This window comes from Bicyclus anynana, chromosome 23 (genome assembly GCF_947172395.1).
Source record: "Bicyclus anynana chromosome 23, ilBicAnyn1.1, whole genome shotgun sequence".
In the NCBI taxonomy this organism is placed as follows: domain Eukaryota; kingdom Metazoa; phylum Arthropoda; class Insecta; order Lepidoptera; family Nymphalidae; genus Bicyclus; species Bicyclus anynana.
In genome coordinates this window covers 9,964,291-9,980,730 of record NC_069105.1, presented here as the reverse complement: position 1 = coordinate 9,980,730, position 16,440 = coordinate 9,964,291, and the positions used below count along the sequence as shown (strand labels likewise).

The following is a 16,440-nucleotide window of genomic DNA, read 5'->3' as shown; positions in this document are numbered from 1 at the left end:
TTAGTCATTACTAATCTAACGAGGTAGCTTAGGAACTACCCATAGTTTTTAATATATTTAAAAACATAAGACGCCATTTTTCTTCAATAATATTGATAATTAATGATGCGACGCTTTATCGTACCTGGAGATTGTATTCGTTTTTGAATTTGTATTTGGAATGACTTCCTTGCGGTCTATCTGCCTTATTATTCTTTAATCTTTGGCCCCGACGTAATAAAGAGGGATGTTAATAAGTTCTTTCATCACGTGACGTGTATCTTTGCATCTGTATGTTTGTGGCATCGTACCTTTTAATGAAATGGTCTATAAAATATTGAAGCCTTGCTTTAAAGCCCAGAGATCCTGTAGTCCAATGTCCAGCGCTGTAGAAATTGGGATATTGTTTTTTTGTAAATTGGTTACGACTTGATGTTGATCGGCTTGTACTGTGGATACCAGGAAAGATGTAACTATTACCAAGCGACTAAGCGTTCAGGTACGATGTTTATGATTTTGATTTTTTTCGTGGTTTATTGACGTAGACAATTATATTTGAACGGATACGTACGTAGGTACGTAAAACGTAAAAACGATGAGATTTTTACTTTGAACAAAAATATCCTACCTATGTCAAATTAAGATGCGTAAAGCTAGGCGTCCACATATCCGCATCGTACGTATCGCATTGCGTCAAACGGATTTTTATTTTTACAGTAGATAAAATCCGTTCAATACGATCCGTTCAATGTGGATCAGTGGACGCCTGCCATAAGAATTCGTCATCAGTCATCGTCACCAAGTGAGATCGCATTATTAAATTCTCGTTTGAAAAATCTTTTTTTATTATTTTGTAAACGGTTCTTTATATTCAAAAACTATGGCATTAAATCAAGGCCAATAAATATCGAAATACCTCATGACGTAGGTTTGTCGAAACTACTTTTTACCAGAATAAAAATATATATTTTCCGCGCAAGTATTTTCCACCCCGACTAATTTTGAGTGCCGTCAAATAGAGACACATCTATTATCTGATACGGATCTCGCTGTATGCCTTCATGAAACATTAATGTGTTCCCGCGACGACTGACAGATGGGCTCCTGATACACCGAATGTCGTTTTGCCACCACCATATCAAATGCCAGGCGAAAAACGCCATTACACCAATGACATAACGGTGTGACAACATCTGGGCGAGCGTCCTGGAAATGGGGATTCTGTTTCGAGGTGTCATATTCGTTCGCGTTGAGAAGTGGGTGGGCTTATAATTAAGAAATGAACCTACGTCATCGTGTTACATTGCGCACGATGAAAAAATTGGTGGGTACTTTTTTTTTTTAAATGTGTCTTTTTTAATCTACTTCCATCTGTTGCTATCTCATTACATGGAATTGGTGTACAAAAAGGGTTATTGGTATTTTCGATTAGTTTTAAGGAAGTGGAATATTAGGTAATAAAAATAACGAAAAACTAAGTTTAAATTGAAAATTTTGGAAATCCCCCGTCAGTCATGATGTTATTTCCATCATAACAAAAAACGCCGACATCTTTGGATTCGTCATCAACCCATATTCGGCTCACTGCTGAGCTCGAGTCTCCTCTCAGAATGAGAGGAGTTAGGCCAATAGTCTACCACGCTGGCCCAATGCGGATTAACAGACTTTACACACGCAGATAATTAAGATAATTCTCTGGTATGCAGGTTTGCTCACGACGTTTTCCTTTACCGATTGAGACACGTGATATTTAATTTCTTAAAATTCACACAACTGAAAAGTTGGAGGTGCATGCCCCGGACCGGATTCGAACCCACACCCTCCGGAATCGGAGGCAGAGGTCATATCCACTGGGCTATCACTGCTGTAGATCTTTGGCTTATCGTAAATTTATCGTATCGCCGTAATCACAATCAGTACTTACATTTATTTACATTTTTAAATGTTAGGAACAGAAGACATTTCAAACATGCCCTTTTTTACGTCGATACTTTTTTAATACGATATTAACACCTACTATCCGACATTAAGTTATCAAATGTTTTTCAGTTCACATTTTGTATAGGCAAATTGTAATACTTCATTTATAACAAACAGAACAATGAAAGTTTAACTTTTACGATGAACTAGTTCATTAATTGTTCATCATATTTTTACACCTCAACTTCTATAACTTCCTACTCATTCATCAATAACAAATCTTAGAACAAAAGTCACGAAGAATGCTTTAGTTTTGTGCTTCGTTATACAGGCATTCACACAAACAATTTGGATACACGTTGTAAGGAAAAAAGACAATATTAGAAAATTATTGTTAAAATCAAGGTCACCGACATAGCTCAACGAGTTGCGAAGCTGAAGTGGCAATGGGCGGGGCACATAGTTCGAAGAGCCGATGGACGTTGGGGTCCCAAAGTGCTGGAATGGCGACCCCGCACTAGTAAGCGCAGTGTTGGCCGACCCCCCACCAGGTGGACTGACGACATCAAGCGAGTCGCAGGGATTCGCTGGATGCAGGCGGCTCAGTATCGTGATGTTTGGAAGTCCCTACAAAAGGCATATGTCCTGCAGTGGACGTCCATCGGCTGATATGATGATGATGATGATGATGATTGTTAAAATGTATCTAAGAAAGCAACTAAATCTATTTTACTACTAGAAGCTATAACAATTTCTTGTTGTCTGCGGAAATTCATGAAAATATTCCGGCTCTTAGTGGCAAAGAAAACTCATAGTCTTTACGGAAGGAAGGCTTCGTTGCGCATTACTACGAGAACTCTACAGGCGAACTTTTTATTTTCAAATTCACATTAAAATTAATCTAATCTGAAATATTTTGGCGAAATTTTTATAATAATAAATAATAAAAATTATTTTTATTTCTCTCATTTATTTATTACTTCTTTTTTTTTTAAATTTTTAACAATATAAGTATAAAATACAAAACATTATTAAAAATTTATAAAAATTTATTTGTTAACGCTTCGAAAACTAGAAAAATGTATGGGAATGACAGATCTTGATCACGTGACCTATCGATAGCATACATATCTAGTTTTCGAAGCGTTAGCAATCGTAGAAAGAGAATCGATGTGCCACTAATAGTTTGAGATTGTCTGGTTGCATTGGAAGGTTGTTGAAAACAAATATATAACCTATGTACCTACTTAGAATTCGCAAAAATATTTTTGAGCCACTTCGTTAGGCAACATTAGATAGGAGATAACCACCTAAACCCAATCCGGTCACTTAGAATCAATTGGTAAATATCAATCTAATTAATTAACCACAAAATTGTGTCCCGCCCAAAAAAGCGCCGCAAATTGAAAACTGATTAATAAGATGGCCACCCCCTTTAAAACGAACTCGCAAAACCATTTTTGGGCATACATTTTTGAGCGATAACGCTATCGTAGGCAGGGTTACGTGGTAGGCCGTCCCGTTATCGTCCCGTTCCGCTTGAACGCGCCCGTTACGGTGCCTCCCCCCGCCTGCCCCGCCGCCCGCGCCCTGTAGCACGAGCGACAAGTCTTGACACTTGAATTAAATTTATTACTAAGAGATAGTTTATTTGGCATGTGTTCTTTACCTGCTGTTTTCTGTAGCGTGGGATCTATTACCACAATTTGCTGAGTAAAATCTTGATTTTTGGTATTTCATATAAAAAATCTCGATATAGAAACTTGTAGACATTAATGAATTAGGGCAAGATATAATTTTTCAGTTGTCGACTTGTAGATGTACAGACATACGCAAGCACACTATGTTATGTTAAGTGTTTACGTGACGAGTACTAAAATATAAAGTACACTACACTTGCGGACGCCCTCGACTCCGTTATCCGTGTGAAATTCTGTTCTTACAAACCAGAAACTATACATTTTTCGAGATAAAGATAAGAAGAGAGAGTTCAAAATAGCTCATTTATTTGATGTCATTTAGGTATTTTGTTAATGGTTACTTTAATAACTTTAAAACTATTTGTCTTTGAAACTAAAAACCAGTCAGTTGTTTTAAATTGCTAAGGGTTGTGTTGATTTCGCATTAGTAATAAGGCCGCTTTTCCACAATACAACTTTGCTTAAGTATATCTTAAAGTATTTTTTAAATGTATCTGTAGCCGTGAGTGTAATAAAGAATTTATAAATAAAATATAGTAATAATAATTTATTCTCCTTAAGAATAAGAATAAGAATAAGAATCATTTATTTGCAACAAACATTACATTTAGTTATACAAAGATGTTCTTATGTATTAGGTAACAATGTTTCACCATTAATAGGTATACAAATGTTTATTGTTTAATTAATTAAATTAAAATTTAATGACATTAAGTCTAAAATAAATATAATTAATACTATTTTTTTGAAGCATCAGCAAAGTAATCTTCTATGGAGTAATAACATTTTTAACTACGCTTTTTGGTAGTGTTATACTGTCACTGTGTAATTTAAAAGTGATTAGTGTTTTTTTTTTTATTATTTGACATTAAATATTATATTGCAAGTATCAAGAGTGAATGGTCACAGCATCCTCTCCCGTCTGCGTCCCGGGAGTCCTCGGCGGATTACGTAAGCGAACACGCCGCAAAATAACTCACTAAAAGTTAAACAATATACTACACAGATATATACGTGTATATATATAAATACGTATTTACATAAAACTAAAATTAGAAGAAAAGTCTAGCTAAGATTAATGTCAATTTATAGTTAAAATTTTATCTATAATATACCTACCTACTATAATATCTATATTAATATTATAAAGCTGAAGAGTTTGTTTGTTTGATTGAACGCGTTAATCTCAGGAACTACAAGACCGATTTAAAAAAATTATTTCATTTATCGAGGAAGGCTATAGGCTATATTTTATCTCTGTATTCCTACGGGAACGGAAACCACGCGGGTGAAACCGCGCGGCATCTACTAGTAATATTATAAAAATGTAGGGGTAAGGAAGAAGTGAAAAATAAGTCAAATCGCCAAGCGATTTAACGTTCCGGTACGATGCCGTGTAGAAACCGAAAGGGGTGTGGATTTTCATCCTCCTCGTAACAAGTTAGCCCGCTTCCATCTTAGACTGCATCATCACTTACCATCAGGTGAGAGTGTAGTCAAGGGCTAACTTGTAAAGAATAAAAAAAAATGTATGCCGTGCATATCTAGGTAGGTAGCTATAATATAACATATACGTAGGTAGGTATGTCGTACCTAAGTACCTTCAATATCACATATACTCTCCATAAACTAATAATGCAAAAGATTAAAATCGCACAACTCGAATAAATCCAGTTATTCCAGCGTTATCGAGGCTGTTTGGGGAATTAATTGTTACTTGTTCACTCCGCCGCCGCCAAGTTGGCCGGAGTCGGGACTGTTTCAAATTCTTAGACATTACAAAGTAGATAAACTCCCCCACTGCCGCGGAATTGGATTAAACATTTCTGTTTTGTAAAAGATTTAATATTCAATGAAAAGATAATTTCTGCGCTAATTCTTAAGAAATGGGTCTGTAGCCATGTGGCATGTCGATTCTCTTTCTACAAATTCGCTTCGAAAATACAAAAATGTATGGGAGTGACATTCACTATCGACAGGTCAAGTGATCAAGATCAAGATCAATCGATTGGATCTGTCATTCCCATACGTTTTGTTAGTTTTCGAAGCGTTAGCGTTTGTAGAATGAAAAACGACGTGCCATATGAATAAGGCACCTGTATAGAAGTGTTTAAATTTCATCAGTTTACAAGAACGACTCTGTTGACAAAATCGTCTAATTCCTTTTTATCTGGTTTCCTAGGAATTCCTTATAGTTCTCTCATTTTCTATTTTGAACTTTCGCTATTTCTTTCAAATATTAAAAAGAGATATCATATTTTTTTGTTATTTTTCGAAGCGTTAGCGTTTGTAGAAATAGAATCGACGTTTCATATGGCTAATACCCCTGTATAGAAGTGTTCAAATTTCATCAGTTTTCATGAATGCCACTGTTGACAAAATCGTCTAATTTCTTTTTAGGTTTCCTAGGAATTCGAATATAGTTCTCTCATTGTCTATTTTGAACTTTCACTATTTCTTCCAAATATTGAGAAGATATATCATAGTTTTCTTTAGTTTTCGAAACGGTAGCATTTGTAGAAATAGAATCGACGTGTCATATGGCTAAGACCCCTGTATAGAAGTGTTTAAATTTCATCAGTTTTCAAGGATGCCACTGTTGACAAAATCGTCTAATTCCTTTTTAGGTGATATCCAGAAGATATATCATAGTTTTCTTTAGTTTTCGAAACGGTAGCAATTGTAGAAAGAGAATCGACGTGACATATGGCTGAGGCCCCTGTATAGAAGTGTTCAAATTTCATCAGTTTTCAAGAATGCCACTGTTGACAAAATCGTCTAATTCCTTTTTAGGTGGTATCCTAGGAATTCGGATATATACATTTTCTTTTTTATTTTGAACTTTCACTGGTTCTTCCAAATATTGAGACATGATAATAAATCATATATTTGTGAAAATATTTAGAACAAAAACAGATTTTTAGCTCTACAATTTCTCTAACATCAACCTGAGTATACCTATTCGTACCTATGTCAAATACTTCCACTATGTAATAGTACCTATAACTGTTATTTTGCTTGATTTTCCACTTAATCTGTTTACTTAGCTCAGTTAACCGAGCCAGCAACATTCTTGAAATATCTCTAGCTTTAACTTTTTGCTTTCCGCTGAACTAGCTGAATAGGGAAGTTAAAACTAAGCAAACTATTCAATCTTACTGTATACGAGTACCTAAATAATATGAACAAGAGGCGATCCGGGGCATGCACCTCTAGTTTCTTAATTATTATTATTATTTTATTATTATTTAACAAACAACACATTGAAATTAAGCCTAACCATAGTGCAACACAAACCACAGTTAGTTTTACTGTGCACTGGTTATTATTGCATACAATAAATACAATATTTAGGAACAAACAGAACATTATTAACAAACAGAAGAGGATAAATAAACAGATTAACAAACAGAAGAGGATAAATACCAAGAATAAACATTAAAGGGTAGTTAAAAAAAAAGTGTGAGTGAACCGGTGCTGCGACGCTACACAGGCTGTCCCAAAAAATAATTCTTTAGTTTCCGCTTATGTACGTTCGTGAGTATATTGGTATCTTTTAGAAGATTCTTTACCGCATCCGGAAAATCGTTAAAGATTGTTGGAACAATATATTCCAGCCTTCTCTTACCATACCCATTTATGAAGTTCGGTACATACAATTTACATTTTTTTGAACTTCTTAGTTGTTTATTGTATGTAATTTCCTTCAGTTTAGGTTTTATTTGAAGGTACTGCTCTGTTATTATGGAATATTTTGTTTTTACGTCTATTGGCATTAATTTACAGTAATTAAATAAGACATGATAATCATTTCTATATTGTTGTTTTATTTTTCTAGGTACAATGGTTTTTAAAAGGCGTAGTTGAAGTTGATATATTTGATTAATATTACTTTTATACGTAAGACCATAACTACTCAATCCATATGATATTATTGATTCACCTAGTGCTTTGTACATCATTAGTAAGGTGGAAAATGGAACTTTGTTATTGATCAATGATAGTTTAGCCAGGAGAGCACGAAGCTTATCGCACACATAATTAATGTGTTCTTTCCATTGAAGACGATCATCGATAATTAATCCTAGGTATCGTTGACTGGAGACCGTCTCAACGGAAGCACAACTACAAATATTAGATGTCCGTTTTGTAAAATGTTGCTCGTTTTTATGCATACATTGATGGCTATGTGCTATAAGCTTTGTAATACCATTGTATCTGTTATGACTCGAACTAATGTACATCATTTTAGTTTTATCAACATTAATAACTAGGCCAACGTCATGCGACCATTTTAATAGTGAATCAAAATCTGATTGAAGCTGGAACATAGCTTCGTGGATGTCGTGATGAGCGGACACTAAGCAAGTATCATCAGCAAATTGAAACATTTCGCACGTTTTAATTTTATTTGCAAGATCATTTACATACGTTAAAAAATGCAAAGGGCCAATAACCGAACCTTGTGCTGTTCCCTGTGTTACAGTCACATCTTTACTTAACGTTTCTTTAATTTTCACTCTATACAACCTGTCAGTCATGTAATTTTGACACCATTGCAGAAGTGGGCCCCTTATTCCATTATCTTGTAGTTTTTCAAGTAGGACGTTGTGTCGAAGCATATCAAATGCTTTACTGTAGTCTATATATACAACCAAGACATGTTTTTTGTTATTTAAATGCTTATTGACAGAATCTGTCTTATATAAATTATGTGCATTTTTAGAAATTAAATATTCAAACGGCGAAGGAAAAACATCGTGAGAAAATCTGCATAGCTGAGAATTTACTTAATTCCCTACATGTATGAAGTCTGCCAATCCGCATTGGGCCAGCGTAGATTTTTGACGGCCTCCGTGGCGCAGTGGTATGCGCGGTGGATTTACAAAACGGAGGTCCTGGGTTCGATCCCCGGCTGGGCAGATTGAGATTTTCTTAATTTGTCCAGGTCTGGCTGGTGGGAGGCTTCGGCCGTGGCTAGCTACCATCTTACCGACAAAGACGTACCGCCAAGCGATTTAGCGTTCCGGTACGATGCCGTGTAGAAACCGAAAGGGGTGTGGATTTTCATCCTCCTCCTAACAAGTTAGCCCGCTTCCATCTTAGATTGCATCATCACTTACAATCAGGTGAGATTGTAGTCAAGGGCTAACTTATAAAGAATAAAAAAAATAAAATAAAAAAACCTAAATAATATGAACAAGAGGCGATCCGGGGCATTTACCTCCAGTTTTTTAATTATGTGCATTTTAAGAGATTAAATATTCAAACGGCGAAGGAAAAACATCGTGAGAAAATCTGCATAACTGAGAATTTACTTAATTCCCTACGTGTAAGAAGTCTGCCAATCCGCATTGGGCCAGCGTGGTGGATTAACGTAACCTCTTTCATTATGAGAGGAGACTCGTCCTCAACCGTCATCTGAGACCTTGATCACGTGACCTATCGATAGCAATTTATTCCCATATATTTTTCTAATTTTCGAAGCGTTTGCGATCGTAGAAAGAAAATCGATATGCCACTTGGTTAGAGGGGCAGACCTCACTCACGGCGAGTAAATAATGATAATGAATGATGTGCAATGACGACAGTGTGTTGTTTGCTACTTAAGTGAGTTTGACGACCTCCGTGGCGCAGTGGTATGTGCGCTGGATTACAAGACGGAGGTCCTGGGTTCGATCCCCGGCTAGGACTTTCTTAATTGGTCCAGGTCTGGCCGGTGGGAGGCTTCGACCGTGGCTAGTTACCGCTCTACCGGCAAAGACGTACCGCCAAGCGATTTAGTGTTCCGGTACGATGTATAGAAATCAAAAAGGAGTGTGGATTTCATCCTACTCCTAACAAGTTAGCCCGTTTCTATCTTAGATTGCATCATCACTTACCATCATGTGAGATTGTAGTCAAGGGCTAATCTGTAGAGAATAAAAAAAAAAGTTTTAGTCTTGCCTTGCGCAAGTGGTTAAGGCATCGGACGCTACAATAGTGCTTAGGCATTGTGGTGTATGGCACAATTTTAGAATAAACGTTCAATTAATTGATTGGATTTATCAGGTGAGGAGCAGTTGGAAGGTCTGGAGGCGCTGCACTCGGATGAGACGGGGTCGGGCGACAACTCCAACGCGGGGTCGAGTGGGGCCGATGAGGACGCAGCGCGAATGCGGCTCAAGAGGAAGCTGCAACGGAACCGGACCAGCTTCACCAATGAGCAGATCGACAGCCTAGAGAGAGGTACTTCATATTTTTTTTAATTCAATCAATCAATCAATTTATTTATTTGCAGATACATGCATCATATATATACAGTAAGAAATTAAATATCACATCTCAAACGGTGAAGGAAAAACATCGTGAGGATACCTGCATACCAGAGAATTTTCTCAATTCTCTGCGTGTGTGAAGTCTGCCAATCCGCATTGGGCCAGCGTGGTTGACTATTGGCCTAACCCCTCTAATTGTCAGAAGAGACTCGAGCTCAGCAGTGAGCCGAATATGGGTTGATAATGATGATGATGATATATACAGTTGTCGGTAGATGTAGATGGTAAATGTATCTTGTCAATTTGGCATGCAAATTATATTTATTAAGTATGTGTTATTAAATTAATTTTAATGATAATTTCACTATTTAAAATTTACATCTTTACAATCTTTACATCAATGGCAAATTATAATTTGGCTACTGAGAGTAGATACTGAAATCACCCGGTAATTAAAAAAAGTATTTTTGAAATATTCATATGTGTGAAAACATTACTACATAACAGTGGCGAAGGATGGAATTTTGACGAAGGCAAGCCGTTCCAAAAAAATTCATACCTCTTAATTCAAACTCCGGATTCTCATACATATACATATTATATATTCATAACAATAATGAATATGTATGGATTTTTAAAAGCTAATCCGATGGGAATCGGCCTGTATGGACTCTTCGTCGCTGCTACATAATAAAAAAATATTGCCAGTATCAAACTGAGTTCAAATATTTGCACTATAATTTTGGGAATGCGCGGCATTTTTTTTAATTTGCCAAACGATTTATTAACATTTACTTTATTTACGCGACATCGTATCAGAACACTTAATAGCGTGGCGGTACGTATTTGCCGATAGGGTGGTAACGGCCACGGCTGTTGCCTACCGTACACACAACAACAACAACAACAACCGTACGTACAATAAAAAAAAAAATCCGAAGCTGATCGAACCCAGGGCCTCTCTGTTGAATGGCCACAGCAACTGCGCAAATAGGAAAATATTCTTGTCAAAAAACCATGTAGCGTATTTTCTTTTAAAAGATTTTACTTCTGAATATTGTTTTTTACGTGCGAGTTCACATTGCAATGAAGATTACTCTACTTACAGAGTTCGAAAGGACCCACTATCCCGACGTATTCGCGAGGGAGCGACTCGCCGCTAAAATAGGCCTGCCTGAAGCTAGAATACAGGTAAGCTGCACTGTCTATAATCTATACCTACCTATTGCAATCTCTCTCTCTCTTAAAAAACTTTGATTAAGTTTACAAAAGCTCTTTATCTTTCCTTTTTAATATGTAGATTTATTGATTAAAATAAAAAAAAACTGATTTTAATAATTCTTTTATTACTACAAAGCCATGTTATGTGAGCGTCAGTGTGTGTTATTTTGTTGAGGAAGAAAACAGATGGCATACCTAATGTATAACTTTAAATGAAAAATTATGGCTTGTGTTGCATCTATATCTATACTTCTATACTAATATTATAAAGAGGTAAAGTTTGTAAGTTTGTAACAATTCTTTGTAAGGGGTAATCTTCGGAACTACTGGTCCGATTTTAAATATTCTTTCACCAGTAGAATGCTATATCAGGGAGTGCTATAAGCTATATTTTATTTTATTTATTTATAATAACTTTATTGCACAAAAAAGAAAATAACAAAAGAACACTAAAATTTTTAGGCAAAAGTCGACCTTATCACTAATAGTGAACTCTTCCAAGCAACCTAAACTTTTATATTTCTATCATATATAACTGCTGAGTTATTACGGGTTTTCTCGTATTTTATTAGATACATTTATGTTACTATCGCTCCGATTTCAAATAATGATTCTACTGAAACTAATTTTCAATATAAAGACTGATTGCGTAAGCCCGTTACCTCATAATAACGCGAAGCGTGTGTCGTGTTAACCTGACCCGACCTTAAGGTGTGGTTCTCGAATCGGCGCGCGAAGTGGCGCCGCGAGGAGAAGATCCGCAGCCAGCGCCGCAGCCCCGACTGCTACGCGAGCACGCAGCCGGCGCACGGGCACGCGCACGGGCACGCGCACGCGCACGGGCACGCGCACGCAGCGCACGGGCACGCGCCGCCGTCGCTGCCCGCCTTACCCGCGCCGCCGCACGCGCAGCACGCGCCCTACCAGCCGCCGCTCAATGTGGATACTTACAGGTAACTTCCCATACAAACTCAGACCAATTATTGTAAAGGACCTATCTCGCGAGACGTTACATTTCTGTCAAAGTATATGATCAACGATCTAATGCGATTATAAAAACTGTCTCTATAGAATCGATGTTAAATAGTTGTAATCGTGTTCGTCGGTTAAAGAGCTCCGTAAAAATACCTTTTTGTGTAATTGATATGTAAAAAACGGGCAAAAACTTCTAGTGTAGTATAAGATATATCACCAAACCTAAGCTCATTTTCCTCAGAAAATGACAGACAATTTTGTTCGTCACTATGAGTGTGATACAGGTCCTCCTATAATGGGGATGATGACTAGGTTTGAATATATTGATTTTTATGATGCATTCGGGTAAATAGGGTCAATGTTAACTAATTTATACATAAAAAGCAAAGATTGTCTGGATATTTGCAAAATAAATGAGATTATAAAATTTCAAAATCTATTAAAAATATTTTATCGTAATTAGATGAAAATTCATACAGTTTTAGCTTCCTTACGTTAAATGTGACATTTTTTAATATATGAACTATAAGCATAAACGCACAAATAACAAAGATATTAGTAATTTTGTTTGAACGCGCATACAAATCTAACGATCACTACATTGCCTATGACGTCATTATTTCAAGCCATTTTGTATGGGGCGTTTTTCAGGGATCCGCGGCAGCGCCGCAAATCTGACTCTTGAAATCCCTGTAGCTTCGAAAGTAATGATCGCAGATACCCTGTTCCTTTTACAAAATTGCTTTACTATTAGTATACTTTTAATTTATATACAATTTAAAAAACTGTCATCATCCCTATTGGTCTAAGCATACAAAAGATTCACTTTTCAGAGTTCCACTTAGTATCGTCGCACACTGGACAATCACAATCATAAACGCCACCTAAAGTTAAAAGTGTCGTTTTGTGACCTGTGACGGCTGTTTATGACGAGTCCATATAAAATTAATAAAAATATAGAATAGATGTCGGTGATGGCGTTTTGTAGCTGTGACATGGCTCCCGCGTGCAGGGACTTTTAGAAAGAAGTTCCTTGACGCTATATTCTATATCATTTAGACTCCAATCTCGCAGAGGCAGACTGTCAAGTCAAGCTGCTGTGGTTAGGTACATTAAGAAGGTTTCATATCTTTTAGAATATACTTACGGTTTTAAAGATTGTTGTAAAGCAGTTACTATCGCCATCGAATCCTTGTACTAAGCGCGTAGTACTAGCAGTAGCGCAATTATTGAATAAACACATTTTTTTTTTTTTTTTTAATGCAAATAGGCTCGCGTTTGACCATGATCTAACCTGATGGTAAGTGTAGATACAGTCTAAGATGGGACACGCTTGCCTAGAAGGTGCCAATTCACTCTTGTTTTGAAGATACCCAAGTTATAATATTCAGGAAACACAGACTTGGGAAGGGTATTCCAAACCTTACACATATTCTATATGGCACTCTTCAATCACTTAACGATTCGGGATCGATTCCAGATACCTTAATTAAGTAATCTTCCACCCTTTTTAACCGACTTCAAAAAGGAGGAGGTTCTCAATTCGGTCGGTATTTTTTTTTTTTATGTATTTCAACAATGCGAATGTATCCGCTGTTAAAAAAAATAAATCCGTGTTTTCTATCTATATTTGTAGATTTCATGGGTCTGCCTTCAAATAAAAGTAAAATTGTAAAATTGTCTAATTTCCAGTCCGCTCACGCCGATGGGCTACAGCGCAGGCGGCATGGTGGGCGATGCGGCAGTGTGCGAAGGAGCAGACGCGGAGCTGTGCAAGGGCGGCTTCCTGGGCTACCCGCGCTACGAGCTGCCCTACCGCCAACCGCACCCCTACGCTAACCACGGCTACACGCACGAGCCGGCCTCGCCACCACCGGGTATGTAGCATTCGCTCGTAGCAGCGCCGAAGGGAGCAGCGCAAGGGTTGCTACGCTACAGCGCTACGAGGTGTACTGCCGTCAGCCGTACCCTTACGCTACGCCAACCACGACTACAACCAACCATCTGCCAACCGGGTATGTTGCACACGCTCGTAGCAGTGCCGAGCGGAGCTGCGCCAGGGTTGCTACGCTACAGCGCTACTAGCAGCCGCATCTCTACGCCAACCACGGCTATATACACTAGCCGGCCTCGCCACCACCGGGTATGTACCACTCGCTCGTAACAGCGCCGAAGGGAGCAGCGCCAGGGTTGCTACGCTACAGCGCTACGAGCTGCGCTATTGGCAGCCACACCCCTACGCCAACCACGGCTACACACACGAGCCGGCCTCGCCACCACGTGGTATGTTGCACTCGCTCGTAGCAGCGCCGAGCGGAGCTGCATAAGGGTTCCTGCGCTACAGCGCTACAAGCCTACTGCCAACAGCAAAACTACCCACGGCTACGCCGCGTATTTTGCAGTCGTTCATAGCTGCAACGCTATTTAGTAACGCATCATCGTGCGAGTTTCGAATTCCTTTTTATCGCTATATAACACAATACAATCAATAACTAAATTAAATACTCTGTACCGACTCTTAAATCTATGAAATTAAAAATCATCATCCTTTCCATTGCAAATGCAAATGCATAACATTATATCTTCTCTTACGTAGCCGTTAGTAGCTTGAGCAAACGCCAAGTGATGTTATCTAGTGTTATGCAAATACTTACCCATTCTAAAATTTAAAGTGAAGTATCTTTTCCAAAAGCTGAGATAGCTCAGTGGCCTTTGATTCAGAGGGCGTAGATTCGACTCCGATCCAAGGCATGAACCTCCAACTTTTCAGTTATGTGCATTTTATGAAATGAAATTTCTCGATTATCTAGTCGAAGTCTGCCAATCCATTGGGTCAGTGTGGTGGTCTAGCCTAACCTCTCTCATTCAAAGAGACTTGTGCTTAACAGTGAGCCGAATGTGTACAGTGGGTTGTTAATGAATATTGTCTTTTCCAGAGTTGGGCGGTTTGCTGGGCGCAGGCGTGTCGGTGCCGCTCGCCGTGCCCGGCCAAGACTCGCAGCAGTACTGGTCGCGTCTGCAGTGACCCTGGTGGCACTAGGCCACTACACTAAACTTTCGACACAACTACCCGCCAAAACATGGAAATAACTGGCTGACAGCATTGAATTTGCCGGATACGCTGCCGCGTATCTTGATTCGTCTCGAAAAGTTATTTCGCTTTTATTGATTAACGGCCAGTTTCTTCATCGCAAGTAACAGTCAAAGTAACGTCATAAATCAAAAGTGACGGTCTTATTCACTGAAAAATAAAGTCTTCTTTACTACTTACTACTTTTACTGTTACTTTAGCTTTATATGAAGAAACTGGCTGTAAAAGATGACTTATGGTACAGAAGCGAAGTTTCTCGCATGTATAGAATAAGACCTAATAAATGAAATGAAAAATCAATTGTGAAAAATCTGAGTGAGTGAAATACCTGGTAAATATTTATTACTAATTTTCGCATTTTTTGGTTTTTACAAACTAACGGAACAACTCAAGGACAATTTAGGTACGCACAAAGTACACTTCGATTAATTATCGTAAAGACTGTGTTATGAGTGGGCACGATATTAATAATGGCCAGGGCTCGAACCCACGGCCTCTCGGTGTTATGTCTGGCCCTTTAATCGATGCGTTATTGAGGCTTAAGATTTGATAATAATTAATACGTTTGATAGAACCTACTCTCACATTTTACATTGGCAATCTTTGACCTCTTATAAGAAAAGGACGCACAATCATATTTAATAAAATCCCAAATTCATAGCAAATTCTACTTTAAGGATTGAGTTTAAGGTTGAATTTGCAAATCCGACTACTTGAATTGAGTGCCAAGAAGTTGTGTTTGGCACTCATTGATTAGGGATGTTTTTTGGTCGCTGATTGTGCATCGTTATAATAGGAGATCGATGTTGGCAATCATAAAAAATACCGAAATAAACACAGAACAGAAAGACTTGATAGAAATATTGACATTCGTACTTGGTTTCTGCATATTTACGATTACGATAATAATCTTTGTAAATAAACTAACCATAAATATAATATATAGAACCGTATAGAATAAAGAATGAACATATCGACTTATCAAATGCCACAAACAGAAATGCGAGCACAAAATGAAGGCTCAAATGTAATTGTGAATTAAATTATTTCATTCAAACAAAGGTTCGTTTGACTTCATAGGTTACCTGCAAGATTGCTTTCTTCTTTAAGTGTCTCTACATTAATGAAGGACGATGGTCAACTTTCTAAATTTCTCGCTATAGGTACATGTTTATTGGTATTATTATAGGTACTTACATATTATTATATGTATTTTTTTTTCATAGGATGCTAAAGCTAAAATATTCCGTGCACGGGAACAATAACAAAAACATTTTTGTCGTATGAAAATTAGCCG

The 16,440-nt window shown here is 37.6% G+C and overlaps 1 protein-coding gene across 1 annotated transcript in view; it reads left to right on the top strand.

Annotated features, from left to right (window-relative positions):
• Positions 1–15,734, top strand: part of LOC112050962 (paired box protein Pax-6-like) — an 85,991-nt gene extending 70,257 nt beyond the window's left edge. The window contains exons 6-10 of the mRNA XM_052888630.1: positions 9,651–9,827; positions 10,965–11,047; positions 11,789–12,030; positions 13,745–13,929; positions 14,989–15,734. Of these exons, the coding sequence (XP_052744590.1) occupies positions 9,651–9,827; positions 10,965–11,047; positions 11,789–12,030; positions 13,745–13,929; positions 14,989–15,077 (776 nt within the window). The 3' untranslated portion in view covers positions 15,078–15,734. The remainder of the gene's footprint in view (positions 1–9,650; positions 9,828–10,964; positions 11,048–11,788; positions 12,031–13,744; positions 13,930–14,988) is intronic.
• Positions 15,735–16,440: the final 706 nt, after the last annotated feature.